Source organism: Schistocerca americana, chromosome 1 (genome assembly GCF_021461395.2).
Source record: "Schistocerca americana isolate TAMUIC-IGC-003095 chromosome 1, iqSchAmer2.1, whole genome shotgun sequence".
NCBI lineage: Eukaryota > Metazoa > Arthropoda > Insecta > Orthoptera > Acrididae > Schistocerca > Schistocerca americana.
Genome location: NC_060119.1, coordinates 654,809,485 through 654,824,959, shown reverse-complemented (window position 1 = coordinate 654,824,959; position 15,475 = coordinate 654,809,485). Strand labels below are relative to the sequence as shown.

Sequence of the window (15,475 nt, the reverse complement as noted above, 5' to 3'; positions counted from 1 at the left end):
CAAAATTATGGTTTATTTGGAATGCTGGACAGAAACAACTGTGACTGAATAAATACTAATGAAATGCCTGCATGATCATGCTGCATAAATGATATACAAATCTGGTTTAAAGGAAGCTGGCTGATTTTTCAGTATACAAAACACTGGCCAAAATGTATGTGAAAATAATATTAAATTTGTTTTTACATGAAAATAAGTATAAATTATGTGTTTATGGCATTTAACCCCTGCCATTTTTATTTTTTTTTTTTATTTTCTCCGAATTTTCCAGATTATCTGGGTTTTATATAATCCAGATGACCTACAGCCCCACTGTGTATGTGTAAACATGTTCCACTGTATTGTATGCAATTGATAATTGTGTGTGGTGATTATCAAGAAAACACGATGAAAAATTTTATAATCCAGAAGGCCATTCCTTCTTGAACTTCACCTAAAAATCGTATGAATATCTGCACCAATCAAATAGATTTTATAAAATATATATCGTGTTTCTGGAAACCAAATGTATTTTGTATTGAAGAAATGCCAGTTGGGAAGGCTGATTTATTTCACATCCAGAAATCTTTTCTTGTATGTCAGTATGTCTTACGTAATTGTTGGATTGTTACAGTCTTTCTTATGTAAAAGTATGATAATTATTTACATAAAAAATAAGGCAGTTTTCTATAATATTCATTTCTAGCACTGTATGATGTAATGCTGTATCATTCAATAAATTTTATAAAGCTTAAAGTATATTTATTAGAAAATAGTGCAATTTCCTGTAAGCATTGCTGTCCGGCCCATTGCAAAATAATAATGCGTCAAAGAATAATCTGTATAAAATTCACAGATTACACCAGAGTACACTATGTATTTCCTTTTCATTCATGTGTAGTTTACTTTACTCTGTAGAGGTGAACCATTTTATTCACAACCATTTCATTCTTCAAATTTTCAAAGCATTTAGTATTGAAATGGTTCACTCAAAAGTAAGGGAACACAAGTAAAACTTAGGGTCAACTGACATAACGGGTGATTTCCAAACACATATGATTTAGGACTTGTTAAATAATCAGTTCTATATTTTATAAACTACACAAGGACTGCCAAATCATATGCTATTGATAGGTACACTTTTGCTCAAACTTATATTTCACAGCCCATCTAAGGGCATCAGGCTGCCTGCACTTCTCACCTACTTCCCAAACTCCTCAGAAGCCTTGCTCTATACGTTGCTGATCTAGTACTTCTGGAAGAGAGGGTACAGTGGAGAAATGGATTACACACTCTGCAATGCTGTGCATGTTATTTTGAAACATTTTCACACAATAAAACTGAAATTGGACCAAACCTAAATTCCAAACTGTTAGTTTTTGTGGAGACTGCTCTTTTCAACTTTATTGTACCAGCATGCTTCATGGCACACCAGACAACTTCAGTTTACCTATATCTTGCTCTGACTGTTTAACTCCTCAGTTAGGAATGTAGGAGAGAGGTACTGGTAGAGAATGAAAGCTATCAGTGACATTATGTGTCTGGCAGTTTCAGCAGTTTTACATAACACTGAGTAATAGAACAGATGCCCTATTGATTACATTCTTGGGATAATTTTGCCATTTCTTGACAACTTTCTTTTACATTTGCATAGCCACTTTCTTTCAATCTGTATTCAGAAACATACACAAATCCTTATTTGATGTGGTTTGAGTTCCTGCATTCACTAATTTCTTGTTCAACAAATCCTGGAGTAGGCTTTTCTGAATTTTAGAGATGGGAACTCTTGCTATAACATATCCTTTTTTCTCATAACCCCCCTGGCCACAACCTTTGTTAGTCTACATCCTTCACTTACCTATCCCCTTCCCTGCTCCCACTCCCTTACTACACACATTTTCTATCCCACTAACTCACCTACATAGCCTACTTCTCTCCTCTCCCACTCCCTTCCCCCCACCCACCACAGCCTCGTGACACTGCGCTAGCAGCTCTGTCCTGTCCCCACCATCCTTGCAGGCTCCCATAGGCAGTACTAGCAGCTTCCCTCACCCCTATCGTGCTATCCCCATCCCAAGCCTCTTCCTCACCCCCACTACCCACCCCAGCTTAATTACTGCTCTTGTCACACACAGTCACAGTCGAGACTCAGTGCCTGTGTGAGTTGTGCTTGTTTGTTTTTGCTTCACAAGGACTTTGTCTGGAAGCTCAAATAGTTTACCATTCTTTTTCATTGTACGTATCTGTGACTCAAGTACCTCATCTATGTCGTGACTAGCAGTCTGTTCTTTCCTTGTTGTTGTTTTTCTTCACTTATTACAAGACTTATTACAAAACTGACTAATATTAATTCTGACCCTATCGAAAACATATATAAACTATAAATTTCATACTATATATTCATTTTACACATAATTTTGTACACAAACTTCATCAGCTTTTCAATGCTGCTTGTACTTTTTGTGTAGCTTCAATTGTTTTCTCACAAATACATGCTTTGTCCATATGGGTGCTAATTTGCATTGTTAAATCAATAATAAATATTAAATAATTGAACTAATTAAAGTCATACATCTCTAATTACCTGTATTTACTAATGTTGTCACTACTTTTATTATGTTTTATTTACTAGAAAATTCACTTTTTCTTACTCAGAATATACATTCCAGCCTTTAATTTGAAATAAGTAGTATTTACAGAAAATCTATTAGATCAGTTCAATAGTGCTCAATGAGTCCTATCCATTGACACTACATTTGCCTGAATCACTTAAGGTGTTAGTGAGTTATTAATTTTCATAGCTCATTTTATATCTGAAATATTTAATGTTTAAAAACTTGTAAACTAATCATGTAGTGAGAATATGTCTTTACTCACATACTCGTCTAATTTTTATATTTAAAACCATGTGACTGGTTTCTCTGTCACTGGTTTGGTTTACTTTTTGCCTTATTTCATATTTGCTTTATTCATGTAGTTCGACCATGCCGACTGCCTTCCCTGATCAACTCGAATAATGGTTTTTCTCACCACGTAGTCTGTGTTTCTGGCTAGCTGAACTGCACTCAGGATTTCTCATACTTTGCACTTCAAAGCTGCTACCCACTACTGCCGCAAACCTCATCTGGCTCGATGTCCCCCACAACTGTCAAATGAGACTCTCGTGGTAGTCACAACATCGACTGACTCTGCTGCTAGTGTTATGACAGGACGTGCACATAGCCGCATGTGTTGTTAAAGGTTTTCATAGGCATTTCCAGTGTGTACTGTCTCACCCTGAATGCTTCAAAATCTCAAAGCCTGCTGTGTGCTGATCACTTCCAGTAGAGCTCTAAAGTCAGTATTATCATGTAGCATTCAGTCTTTGTGTGACTAGATAACCACATTTAGTCCAGATAACTGCAGACATTGCCTCACCACTCCCCTCAAGTTCTTAGTAGAGTAATCTTTTGCGTCATGGTGTGGTAGGCTCTGTGAGTTATTACCTTATACATTTTTAACTGTGTTTTAATTTTAGATATTGAGTGTCAGCCTAAAATAAATGTATGTCTATGTAGAATAATTTGATTTTTTGATTTATTCTGTATCATGATTTTGTATGTATGTGTTTACTTTCTTTAGATATGCAGATATAATTGTGCACCGACTTCTGGCTGTTTGCATTGGAGCAGATTCAACTTATCCAGATCTCCTTGATAAAAAGAAATCTCAGGAACTTTGCAACAATTTGAATTATCGAAACCGTATGGCACAATATGCTGGGAGAGCATCAGTTGCACTCCATACACATGTAAGGCTGTTATTTGTTATGGTTATGAGAGTAATGTTTATTTAAACAATAATCCAGAAGTTATTTTGTTTATTGATGTATATGAAGAGCTTATCGATAAAAATAGTCAACTGCAGGTAGCTTATTTTGTATTTCTTTTTTCCATAGCATAATTTCTTTAAATTTATTTGTAGACGGTGGTTGATAGTAGTAGCTTTTCACTTATTAGCCTGTGAAAAATATGACATTTACGTAATGTGTGCTCCTATCACTTAGTTTTTGTAGCTAAGTGAAGATTCAAATTTGAAAGAGTGCTTAGTATGTTGTGTCACTGTTGAATGTTGTAACTCAGGGATGATGCTAAAAATTATAACAGAGTCATGTGTTGCAGTTTTGAAGGTCCTTCATTCATGTGTGGGAGGAGCAGACTTCCCGCCATTCATATTTAGGTTTTCCTTGGTTTCAGCAAATAACTTAAGGTGAATGCCAAGCTGTTTTCTTTGAAATCATCATGGCCAATCTCGTGTGCTGTTCTTGCCCATTTTTCCTTGTGCTCTGTCTCTAATGACCTCACCACTTTAACAATTTACTTTCTTTCTGAAAATTTCACAACTATTGTTACATCAGGGCGAAGAAGTGCTATTAAAAAGGTTAAACGTTGTTGTTGTTGTTGTGGTCTTCAGTCCTGAGACTGGTTTGATGCAGCTCTCCATGCTACTCTATCCTGTGCAAGCTTCTTCATCTCCCAGTACCTACTGCAACCTACATCCTTCTGAATCTGCTTAGTGTATTCATCTCTTGGTCTCCCCCTATGATTTTTACCCTCCACGCTGCCCTCCAATACTAAATTGGTGATCCCTTGATGCCTCAGAACATGTCCTACCAACCGATCCCTTCTTCTGGTCAAGTTGTGCCACAAACTTCTCTTCTCCCCAATCCTATTCAATACTTCCTCATTAGTTATGTGATCTACCCATCTAATCTTCAGCATTCTTCTGTAGCACCACATTTCAAAAGCTTCTATTCTCTTCTTGTCCAAACTATTTACCGTCCATGTTTCACTTCCATACATGGCTACACTCCATACAAATACTTTCAGAAATAACTTCCTCACACTTAAATCTATACTCGATGTTAACAAATTTCTCTTCTTCAGAAACGCTTTCCTTGCCATTGCCAGTCTACATTTTATATCCTCTCTACTTCGTCCATCATCAGTTATTTTGCTCCCCAAATAGCAAAACTCCCTTACTACTTTAAGTGTCTCATTTCCTAATCTAATACCCTCAGCATCACCCGACTTAACTCGACTACATTCCATTATCCTCGTTTTGCTTTTGTTGATGTTCATCTTATATCCTCCCTTCAAGACACCATCCATTCCGTTCAACTGCTCTTCCAAGTCCTTTGCTGTCTCTGCCAGAATTACAATGTCATCAGCGAACCTCAAAGTTTTTATTTCTTCTCCATGGATTTTAATACCTACTCCAAATTTTTCTTTTGTTTCCTTTACTGCTTGCTCAATATAGAGATTGAATAACATCGGGGAGAGGCTACAACCCTGTCTTACTCCCTTCCCAACCACTGCTTCCCTTTCATGTCCCTCAACTCTTGTAACTGCCATCTGGTTTCTGTACAAGTTGTAAATAGCCTTTCGCTCCCTGTATTTTACCCCTGCCACCTTTAGAATTTGAAAGAGAGTGTTCCAGTCAACATTGTCAAAAGCTTTCTCTAAGTCTACAAATGCTAGAAACGTAGGTTTGCCTTTCCTTAATCTTTCTTCTAAGGTTAAACGTATAGTTGTGGAAATGTTAAATAAAGTTCTTATTGGAATACTCGATAATAAATACATCTACTGTCTTCTCAGTAGTGTTTTTTATTTCAGAAATGTACATTTGAAAGTCACAGATTCTTCACCAATGTTTCAGTTGAAGCTGTAACTGTAGAACATGCAGTAAAAGCACTACTTAAAAGATAGTAGAAGAGTTTTATTACTAAGTTTCCCACTGATTTCACTTATCAGTATTCCCGAGAATAGTCACTATGGCTGCCATGAATATTTTAATTGTTTGCTATCATAGTTTCAGCTTATTAGGGCATCATACGTTGACTCTAAATTCAGGGGATATCAGTTAGAGAAATTTTTTCAGAGTACAGAAAAAAACAAAAAGTGTAGATATACCAAAAAATTTAGGAAAACAAAAAGTGTAGATATACCAAAAAATTTAGGAAAGAGGATAGTTATTGTTTGTTTTTCATCTATAATGAATAATTGTGATTAAAAAGATCCCAAAACAATTTTTAGGAGGGCAAATATTGTACTGAATGTTGACATTATTGTAACTATGAAATGTACATACAACAACAATGAAAAGCAGAAGTTACAAAATGTGGATAACATATGGGAGGCATTCAGTAAGTAATGCAAAGCGAGTTGGTTTTATTTAGGATTCCAATAGATCATGTTATTCCTCACTATTTTGGCTATAAAACTCTGTTTTTCATAGTAATCTCCATTCAATGTGTCAGTCTTGCGCCACCTTACTGGGAGATGCTGCTTGCCGGCATGGTACCATTCTGTTGGTCAACATTGGAGCCAGTGTCTTGCTGAATCATCCACATATTGCTTCCCATGGAGTACATCCTTCATGGGCCAAACAGATGGAAGCCAGAAGTTGGGTGATCTTGTCTGTAGGGTGGATGAAAAACAGTCCAATGAAGTTTTGTGAGCTCCTCTTGGATGCATAGACCTGTGTGAGGCCTTACATTGTCATGGAGAAGGAGAAGTTCAGTTGCATTTTTGTGGTAATGAACACGCTGAAGTTGTTTCTTCAATTTATGAGGGTAGCACAGCACACTTCAGAGTTGATCATTGCACCATGAACAAAGACACCAAACAGAATAACCCCTTCAAAGTCCCAAAAGACAGTCACCATGACTTTACTGACTGAGGTTGCGGCTTTAAATTTTTTCCTCTGGAGGAGAGGTGGTGGTGTTGCACTAGTCCATGGATTGACATTTTGTTCCTGGTTTGAAGTGACGAACCCATATTTCATCACCTGTGATGATGTTCGACATAAAATGATGATGATCAGCCTTGTAACCTGCGAGCAACTCTGCACAGATGTTCCTTGCTTTCTTTATTGTCTTCTACTAGGTGGCAATGAACCCAGTGGGCACACACCTTTGAGTACCTCAACTATGGATGTGTGTGTCAACAATACCAACAGAGACATCCAGTTGTTCAGCAAGGTGTTTGACTGCGACCCATTGTTCACCTCAAATGAGAGTGTCCACAAGTTTCAACATTGTAATAGTCACAGCTGTGTGTGGCGGTCCAGTACATGAGCGATGGGACAGATATGCATGACCTTGTTGCGATGATTAAGATGCCTCACCCAAAGATTCAGTGTGATCTTGTTCACTGACAGGTCTCTGTAGAAATCTTGCAAGTGCTTACGAATATGTGTGATGCTCTGGTTTTCTGCCAAAAGAAACTCAATGACAGGTTTCTGTTTGGAATGCACTTCCATCACAGATGCCGTTTTGAAGGCTATGTATTGGGCAACTACCCATCAGAACTTCGTGAAACTCTTAAGGTTGAAGCAGGAATATTTATTGATGTCCCAAAAGAAATTCCACATTTTTGCAACTGAAAGTGGCCAAGAAAAAAAAGTGTTGCATTACTTCTTGACACCCCTTTTCTAAGTAGGATAGAAGTCAGGCAAAGGATGAAAAAGGACTTGTTGCATTGTACTTGCATTCCATTGTAAACATCTGTTCGTTCAATAATTGTAAGCATTTCTTAGTACAGCAGTGTTCCTGGAATAAAATCTTTCTGTCCATGAGACACAGATGCAATCACAGAGTCAGTTATTCTTATTGCCTGTATTATCTTTGCATGTTTTTCCCTAAATGCACTGGGTACAACAATCATTCTTTAATTCTGCACAATAATAAGTGAATCATGCGATTCTGATAAAAAGCATTAATTTGAAACGTTTTAGTACCAAATACTGTGATTTTGTAAATTTTTGTGCATGTATGAATTTATTTACTACAGAGTGATAGCCAAGTGATATCAACAACTTATTTAGATTAGTATTGTGATGACTATTCATTGAGATACAGGTTGCACAAAGAATCAGTACACATACAATCGCATGTGCTGTCTAGTATGTTTCAGAATGCCTCACATGAAAATTGGATTCTTTCGGGGCTCATACCTCAGGTTCTGTTGGTGATAGAGAGGTACGGTCGAGTGTTTTGTATACCTAACAAGGTTAGTGTTAGTGTCACTATCCTGCAGTATAGGCCAAAGCATGAATATTACACACTTCCTTCTGCTTAGGCAAATGCAGTAGATTGGTTGGTTATTTTTGCATTTGACGTGGTATGTAGTGGGGCTTAAGGGGCTTATGAGAGCACCATTATTTCATGGGCGATTCCTTAGAAAAACCGCAAAATAGGAAATTTTTTTACCATTTTCTTATATCAAAACCAAGCCACACTTGCCAAGATGGCTATGCACAGTAAATGGCTGAAATTTTTGAAATATATTCCTAAGATCCTGATCTTGGACAACCTATGCAGTTCCAAAATACAGATGTTGAAATTTACCTTACATGTGTACTAAAACCCAGCGTGAGGTGAAATTTAAATAAAAATAAATCACAGCAAATTGCTCAGATTTTAATGTTATGTGCTCTAGAAGTCTGATCTTCCCATTTTCAAAAATCTTCATCCATTATCGAGAAATGCTCCAAAAACATGGTTTTTGAGTACCAAAACTGAGCCACAGATTCCAAGGTGGCTATGCACCATGGGTGGAATTTTTACAATGTCTTCGTAAGATCCCAATCTCAAACAATTTAAAAAAAATTTCTTGTTATACCCACTCATTTCCAAGATACAGAGCTTCAGTGTGGTGTGAAAATGTAATTTAAAAGTGGCGTAACATGGAGCAGTGTGCTGTAAAGTGAAGGAGACAATGACAGTGTGAGAGGAAGAGAGGGACACAGTGGCAGCGGAAGGAGACAGAGAGGAGAAAGAGTAAAGGAGGGAACACCAGTCAAACAGGCATAAAGAGATGTAGAAATTGGAAGTGGTTGGGAGCTAGTGAAATGAGGGATGAGAGCGAGAAGAGACAGCAGCAGTAGGAATGAATGAATGAATGAGACTGTAGCAGTAAGAGAGAGCGAGGAGGAGACAGTGACTATGAGAGGTGGCAGTAATACAAGGATGGAATGAAGAAGGAAGTGGTGTGAGATAGGAGACAGTTACAGTGAGAGAGATGCAAAGAGAGAATGACTTGGACTGAGTTAATGAGTGAGAATGAGCATGTGGAAGTGGATGGGTGTGAGTGACAGAGTGCTGAACTAGTGGATGAGAGCTGTTAGTTAGGGGGCTTGTGGGAGTGAGTGGTGAGTTGCTTGTTAAAAAGAGTATGAATATGTTTATGTACCAGACTTTTTTGGGAAAATTTTTAAAGGTGCTAAGGAAGGCAGGATGAGTCAGCTGGTACCCCACTTTCCAATCAGTCTTTTAAACAGGAGTGTATTTACCTTTTTGTGCTGCAATAGGAGTATTTTTCCACTGGCTATTAACATACTCATATACTGTTGTATTAATGAAGATGGAGAAACGGAAGAAAATTCAGAGCCCATCATCTCATTACTTTAGGCACATGTCATTTTTAGCAACAAAGAGAAAATCCAATGTGCAAATGTCTAATGAGTGGGTTTAATTTCCAGAATTTGAAAAAGTGTTGTATTTTTGCAACCAATGGGCTTTGAGGTGTATACATTGGTCAACTTGAAACCTTTGACAAAGAACTTCAGAGTCTTCATTTTCTAAAAACTTCGCCTCCCAAGAGTACATGTTAATGTTGTCTATAGTTCATGTGCCAAATCAGATTACTGGAGACTCAAATGCATGTCTCCTAGAAAATGTTAAGGTGTACATCATAGACAGGTGTAACTAGTAGTGATCTCAAAATAATCTCGGCAGATAATTTCTGTTTTATTTAGAAGAGGAAATTGTGTGGTACCGTTATGAGATTTAAGATAGTTACAGTATCAAGATACCTGAATTTTAAACTTTTCAAGACATGCTTGTATTTTGGTATTTATATGAGCTGTGGAACAGGATCCCATGCAAGCCCGTTTTTGGCTACCTTTCCTGAATTTCTTTAGGTTACGAAAGCAGACAGCAGCATTTAATGTTTATTTTTATTTAACAAATATCTCCAGAAAACTTCATGTAAAATGAGTCCTCAGCCTTTATGAATTGTTGAAAGAATATCATATTCCACTTATGGTTGTAGAGGTTTTTATTTTGCCATAGCAATTTCAGCATTAAGCCATTGTCAGTCGTATATGATTGATGCCGTACCATTACTTACACATCTGCCACAACATAGTTACTTGACAGTAACATAAACCTGAAATTGTAATAGCAAAATTAAAACTTCTGCAGCCACAAGTGGAATATGATATCCTTCCAAGAAGTATCAGAAAATATCCAAAAAACATGACTACTGCTCTGTGCCTGGAATAGGCTGGTATACTATAAGAAGGATAAATTGCTACTCATCATATAGTGGAGATTTTGAGTCACAGATAGGTACAACAAAAAGACATGTAAGCTTTCAGCCAGAAGGCCTTCTAATGAAATAGAAAACACACACACACACACACACACACACACACACACACACACACACAGCTTTCACACACATGACCACTGTCTCTGGGTGCTGAAGCCAGACTGCAAGGAATTGTGTGTAATGGGAGAAGTAGACTTGGTGGTGGGGATAAGGAGTAGGCTTGGGCGGGGAGGGGGAGGAAGAACAGTATACGGGTGAGAGATGGTAAAGTGCTGTTTGAGGAAGCATACAGGGTTGAGAGAGGGTAGGGCAGCTAGTTGCAGTCTGGAGTGCTATATCCGCAAGTAGCTGAGTACCAGAGTGCACATCAGAAAAACAGAGAGAAATGACGACACAAGGCGAGAAGACCAACTGCGGATGGGACTCAAACCCATGCCAGAGTCAAGCAAAATGGCTGGCCAAATGGCGGACCGAACACAACAAGAGCGATCAGTAGCAACCTGTGCAATAATGAACTTCCAATGCAGTGCTATCAAGAGGTCAAGTATGAGCCACAATCCAAATCAGGACCAAAGAGGAAAACCAATGCCAAAGCGAAACCGGCAGTGAGTAATCAGTAGTACGGTGGAGATAGTAATGGACACTATCAGATGAAGTACATGATGGACTGAGTGGTCAAAGTGTGGCGGTGCTTATGCTGGCCATGAGGGGCACTTTTGGCCAATGTATTCATGTGGCAAAATGGTGGGGCACTCACTAGGCAACTGTAACTCTGCAGCAACACTGCTCTTTAATCCATCAAGGTCCATTTTCTCTGGCAGGGATTCAACTTCCATGCAGCCCAATCCCAGAGGGAGCTTAGACGGAGGGCAGGAAGGATGGGAGGGAGAGGGGAGTAGAAAAGGAGAGAAGTAAAAACACTATGGATGCACTTGGGGAATAGAAGGCTGTGTAGTACTGGAATGAGAATAAGGAAGGGGACGAGTGGGTGAAGAACAATGACTAACATAGGTTGAGGCTTGGATGGTTATGGGGATGTGGGATATATTGCAAGGAGAGATTCCATCTGTGCAATTGTTTCCTACCAACATCAGATTTTCTCAATTGTACAAATGAGAACTCTCTCTCCAATGTATCCCTCGTTCCTGTAAACCTCCGGACATCAACCTACATTAGTCATTGTCCTTCACCCATCTGTCCCTTTCTTTGTTCCCACTCCAACACTGTACAGCTTTCTACTCCACAAGTACACCCACAATCTTTTTACTTCTCCCACTTTCCGTTTCACTCCCGCCCTCCATCTAACATCCCGACTTCACCTAGCTGCCCTACCGTCTCTCCACCTCATCACTGTATGCTTCCTCAAACAGCAATTTACTGTTCTCTACTCGTACTCTCTCTGCCTACCCCTTCCTGCCCCCCCAGCCTCCTCCTTACCCACTCCATCCAGATTGCTTCTCCCATCATGCACAGTTGCTTGCAGTCTGGCCTCGGCAGCCAGAGACGGTGGTCATGTGTGTGTGTGTGTGGGCTGCATGAATGTGTGTGTGTGTATGATGTCTGTTTCAGAAGAAACCCTTCATCGTGAGTGGCACTCTATCCTTTCCCTAATTTGTCATTATTCCATCCTGGATTTTCTGTTGTTTGATAAAATGATATACCATATTTCACCACCAGCTAAAATGTTGAATATAAAATTTTATATGTCAAAATTAAACCTATATTGCAAATCATAACAGAGATGCAGCTGGCAAGCCCCCGGAAACCGAGTTAGATAACTGGCGTGGACCAATTTCCAACCTTTTGCTTAGTTACATGTTCCAAGGATCATTTTACATGACAAATCCTAATGATGTGGAATGAGTCGTTTCTGATATCAAGACTCTTGCATGAAATCTTCAGTGATAGCTCCCACTTTTATCCCAAGAGTTATCTGAATTTGCTGTTATGTGCAAGTGCTCTTCTTGTAAATCATTCTCTGTAAGCATAGTGTGCTTAGTTTGAAATCAACAGTTAGGTACTTCTCATCTGCTACAGGAGGTGTCATCCCATCTTTTTTATATGAACTGGAAGAGATTATTTTCCAAATACTATACAAAGTCACTCAGAGTGCTGAGTTTCATTTAAACACTCATTTATTCTGAAGAAATATAAATAATAGCTAAACAAATCATTATATGGAAATGTTCCCTTTTCAACCCGATGACTGACTGTGACTGAATACCTTGTGCAGCACAACAGTAAAGACACTTCAGCCAATCCTACATGTATATGAAGGTAACCAGCACTTTATTGCTTCATGATAATGTATAACATATGTGGTAGAAAACATGTCACAGAGGTGTCTCCTTGTGTGATGGTGCATGCATGGAGAGGAGTGGACAACCTTTAAATTTAAGAAGCTTCTTCTAAAAGAAACTTATCACTGCTGTTGAAAATTAAGCATGACAGGGTTAAAGTGACATTGACTATATGCCTCAGGTGATAGGTGATTAATAGCCACATAAAGAAGACTGAAAATGTTGCGAAGCTTTCGGACAGTGGCCAGGACAGTTCAGCTGTGTACTAGTTAGCTCTGAAGGACATTATCCAAAAACGTAACAATATTTTCAGTTTAGTTTATGTGCCTTTTGGTTGCTCAACACCCCAGTATTTACATTGTACCCAGGACTTCCTGTTGTCATATTTATTGAAAAATAACTTTTGTGCTCATATTACCAGCTCATAATACTGCTGTTCACTAAGATATAAGTAAAGGTAAAAAGCACACTTTGGGATGTAAATAGCATGTTCTCAGGAATCCAGTTAAGTTACCTTTATGGGGACATACGAGTTCACTAAAGGTGAAGTCACAACAAAAAAATCATGGGGCTATACTCACTAAGCTGATGATGGATGAAGTCATATATATCACCAGACACACTCTTGGAAACAAAAACATATTAATCTTGTAAATTAGTTTTGGTTCAGTCAAACCTCTTTCCTGGTAACTGGTCCCTTTACTGTTTTTGGCAATAGGTGGCTCATTACTCTTTATGAACACTGGAGTTTTGATTGAATGGTGGATAGTAGCAGGCAAAAACTCTCAAAAAATGTTCATACATCTATTTTGGTTTTAGAAGTGTCTTGAAATCACATTTTCAGTACAATAATACATGATTCACCAAATAGCATGGCGTCTCATATTTCATGGTACAAAAGTAAAAACTTATGCTGCCACAGACAGGGGGCTTCAAGATAAAAGTGTTGATTAGCCTTACAGTCTTGTGTTTTACCTTCAGTACATTCATTTGCTTATCAGTTCTCGCACAAAATATTACAATAAATTATGAAAATACAGATAAAACACTCAGAAGTTTTCCTCATTGCTCTTGTTAGTGGCCATTTCCATTTGTTGAGAAAAATTGAAGCAAACAAAAGTGATTTTGGCACTCAGTTTGAATTACATTTTGTACACTCTTTATAGCTACGAAAGCAGATGTACACAAGAGATTCAGCACCCCAGTTTGTAAGCTAAAAGTTGTTGCAACAAGTGACCGACTGCAGAGTTGGCTACAACTTCTCAGGTTAAATAAATATCCACCACTACTACTGATTGTGATTCCTATGGACAGTCATTATAACGAATTTATGATGTCTGTACATTATTGAAGGAATAAAATAGTACAGAAAGTAAACAGTGTATTGTTTTCAGGAAGCAAGGACTGTTTAGATGTCATCTCTCATATCTCATTGTGTTACTGATGCACTAATCAGTGCCAGTTCTCAGGTTTTCAGTGTTGTACTTTACTTCACATCAGATTAATCACCTCTGCATATTACAGTTGATACTTGACAGTATTATGAAAAGGATAGTTGGACTCACCATATACTGCAGATGCTGAGTCACAGATAGGCACAAAAAAAAGACTGTCAAAGCTTTCGCCCAAACTGGCCTTCATTGGAAAGAGACAAAAAAACGCGCGCGCGCCCACACACACACACACACACACACACACACACACACATGAGCAAAATCTGTAGCTGCCAAGGCCAGGTAATTTGGCCTTTGCAGCCAGAGACTGTGTGTGTGTGTGTGTGTGTGTGTGTGTGTGTGTGTGTGTGTGTGTGGGAGCATGCACACGTGCACATGTTTTTAATTCTGATGAAGGTCTGTTTGTCTGAAAGATATTGCACCCCCCCCCCCCCTCCTTCTCCTCCAGTTTTTAACATCTACTCTTTTTTAAAGACATTCATAGGTAATTACACCATTCATTCAAGTTTGCGGTTACTTTTTGCATAATAATATAGAAATTTCAAACAATGGAAAATCCAGGATGGAATGTAACAATACGAGAGAAGGAAAGTTGCTACTCACCATATAGCGGAGACGCTGAGCCACAATAGGCGCAATAAAAAGATGCACACAATCATAGCTTTCGGCCATTAAGGCCTTTGTCAGCAGTAGACACACATTCACACACAAACACAAACACACACACACACACTCACGCAAGCGCAACTTGCACACACATCTGCAGTGTCAGAGAGCTGATGATTCATTGATGACATCTTTGCTATCTGGAGTGAAGGTGAGGACACCTTATTCACATTCCTCCCCCATTTGCTTCACCTGGTCCTACTCAACCCAACAAGCCACCTTCCTAGATGTTGACCTTCACCTCAGAGATGGCTACATCAGTACCTCCGTCCATATCAAACCTACTAATCACCAGTAATACCTCCACTTCGACAGCTGCCACCCATTTCATACCCAGAAGTCCCTTTCGTACAGCCTAGCCAACCGTGGTTGTCGCATCTGCAGTGATGAGCAGTCCCTCTCTAAATATACCAAGGGTCTCACTGAAGCCTTCACTGACCGTAATTATCCTCCCATCCTTGTACAAAAACAAATCTCCCGTGCCTTATCTTTCCAGTCTCCCACCACCTCCCAAAGTCCAACAGTCCGGCCACAGAGGAGCATTCCCCTCATAACTCAGTAGCATCCAGGACTGGAGCAACTGAATTACATTCTCCGCCAGGGTTTCGATTACCTCTCGTTGTACCCTGAAATTAGCCCTCCTACCGTGGTATTCTGCCGTCCACCGAACCTACACAATATACTTGAGAAGGCTATCTTC

At 38.9% G+C, this 15,475-nt stretch overlaps 1 protein-coding gene across 1 annotated transcript in view; it reads left to right on the top strand.

Annotated features, from left to right (window-relative positions):
- LOC124625802 (exosome complex exonuclease RRP44) overlaps positions 1-15,475 on the top strand; it is a 150,077-nt gene that overhangs the window by 104,762 nt on the left and 29,840 nt on the right. The window contains exon 15 of the mRNA XM_047149269.1: positions 3,601-3,769. Within this exon, the coding sequence (XP_047005225.1) occupies positions 3,601-3,769 (169 nt within the window). The remainder of the gene's footprint in view (positions 1-3,600; positions 3,770-15,475) is intronic.